The sequence below is a fragment of the Diaphorina citri genome, unplaced genomic scaffold (genome assembly GCF_000475195.1).
Source record: "Diaphorina citri unplaced genomic scaffold, Diaci psyllid genome assembly version 1.1 scaffold5071, whole genome shotgun sequence".
Taxonomy (NCBI): Eukaryota; Metazoa; Arthropoda; class Insecta; order Hemiptera; family Psyllidae; genus Diaphorina; species Diaphorina citri.
This window is the reverse complement of record NW_007382448.1, coordinates 1-2313: the sequence shown is the minus strand read 5'-3', so window position 1 is coordinate 2313 and position 2313 is coordinate 1. Positions and strand designations below refer to the sequence as shown.

At 38.8% G+C, this 2313-nt stretch overlaps 1 protein-coding gene across 1 annotated transcript; it reads left to right on the top strand.

Moving 5' to 3' along the window:
* Positions 1 to 1742: 1742 nt before the first annotated feature.
* LOC108253948 lies at positions 1743 to 2286 on the top strand (the record flags this gene model as incomplete). Its single annotated transcript, XM_017448789.1, has 1 exon — positions 1743 to 2286. A coding segment is annotated over exon 1 (544 nt), but the record flags the coding sequence as incomplete, so codon positions are not given.
* Between the last annotated feature and the right edge of the window lie 27 nt (positions 2287 to 2313).

The window sequence follows — 2313 nt, the reverse complement described above, 5'->3', positions numbered from 1 at the left end:
AATCACTTTCAGCAACAATCTTTTTTCTTCTTGGAAGAAATTGGAAGATAAATCGTTTTATTTTCAATCTCGATAATCACACGCCAGGGTCTCGACTCTCGTATCAATGTGAAAAAAATTCTCGCCTTGCCAGGAATGAGATTTAAACTTTGATACAATTTGAGGATTCAGTATTAGGGGCGAAACTTTTTCTCTGCCCTAAGTTTTTCTCCTTTAAAGTTTTCTTTATCTTTGTTCTGTTCTTATATCACTTAGAAGAGGATTTGGAGTTTCTCGATCATATTTACCCAATTGTGGTGCGTGAGTTACCAAAGCACTCTTGGAAATTAAGTTAGGATGAGTGTTTCTTGAAATGGTTAAATCTTTCTGTTTTCGATTGTTTCTGTTTCGAGCTTCTACTTTATTGTACTGTTTTGTAAGTACCTATTGTTATGTTACTGATTTTTTTTTTTTTTTTGGCTCAGTGAGATATGACCTATCTGTCTTTCTTTGATGCATATCTATGGTTTCGCTCCCCTCTCCCTCTATTTCATCTCCTCTCCTTTCTCTCTTCTGTTTTCCTCACTCGCTTTTATCTCTCTTCCTCTTATACCTGCTCCTTTTGTCCTCTATTAACAGTGGAAATAATTGGGACTTGTACAAGTACAGATTTTCAGTCATTTTGTTTACCAATGAGTTTTGGTATTTTGTAATGTTTCAGACAGTTAAAAAAAGAACTCATTATAATCGCTTACCCCAGGGTTTTTATTGTCACTGATAATAATAGAATTATATAGGGTTTCACAAAGTCGCACCAACTCCCATTATTCGGGTAGCTTCAGAAAATTCCCTTCAGGGATGCGCTCTTGAAGTTTGGGGTAAACACCACGTTGCTGTTGCACTAATTCTCTATCTCTCCTCCCCCCTCTTTCTCTCTCTCTCCCCTTCTCTCTCCACACTTTGGAAACATACATTTTTCTTCTTCTGGTTATACCAATTGGCTTTCCCGGGGTGGTAGACGTAAGTATATTCTGTCATGTACTTGGCCACAATTCAACTTTTCTTAGATAGATTTTTTTACAAGGCAAAGAGAGAGAGAGAGAGAAAGCTGGAAAATTTATGCTTGTCTGAGTTTAATTTCTCCTGGCAAGGCCGAAAGTATCGTCTCACGACGCTCTTCCGAATTTAGTCCCCCCCCCCAAAAAAAAAGAAAAAAATAGAAATAATAGAAAAAACGGTTGCGCACCCCCAACATTTGATTTATTTTGTAATCGTCCTGTGGTTGTTTAAAACCTTGTGCAGAATGTGCAGCCTTCCAAAACGTTGAACAGAATAAGAGATGTCCTGCCGTTCCTAGAACCTTATATGTGTTCCCCAAGGCAGACTTCCTACCCTCCAAAGCTGGCCCTTCCATAATGTTTATGTCATCAACTCATCATCTAGTACAGAGGTTCTCAACCGGTGGTACGCGTACCACTGGTGGTACGCGGATACATTTTAGGTGGTACGCAGTCATATACTAATAATAATAAAAAATGTTGAATGACTGTTCAATGTACTAATTTAAGATTGTTTTTAATGTACAATTTCATTTTGTATCTAAGTAAATTCTATGTACAATGTACATACATATGTAGCGGTGCTGGCCAGAGAATATAATTTGTGTCAGTCTTGTTCCAATAAAATTTGAGAGCAGCAGCTCTCCGCTTTGCTGAGTTTTCCCTTCAAATTTGTGTTGTCACTTTAGGACATAAAAGTCTAAGATGACCAGTCAGGGAAACTCTACATTGGTGACCCCGAATCAAGAAGGATTAGGAATCAATAGAGTGTCGGTGAAGCCTCCACCTTTCTGGAAAAACAAACCGGACATTTGGTTTGCGCAAATTGAAGCTCAGTTTCGAACCTCCCAGGTAACAGCGGATCAAACCAAGTTTGACATAGCGATTTCTGCTATCGACAGCCAAATTTTAGAAGTGGTAAGTGATATTATCTTACAACCACCAGCTGATAACAAATATGAGAATCTGAAAGGTCGGCTCATTGCACATTATTCAGGCTCGGAAACAGAACGTTTTCAGAAGCTATTATCAGGCATGACATTAGGTGATTTGAAACCTTCTGAGCTGTTGCGTAATATGATCAGCATTTCATCAAACTTACCTGACAGTTTTCTTAAAAACCTATGGTTGCAGCACTTACCTACTCATGTTCGTCAGATTCTAGTGACACAGGAGGGAGATCTCAAGAAACTGAGTGAAACAGCAGACGCTATCATGACAATGTCCCCTCACAGTAACATGGCGGCAAGCATGTCATGTAACCCTGGTAGTAGTA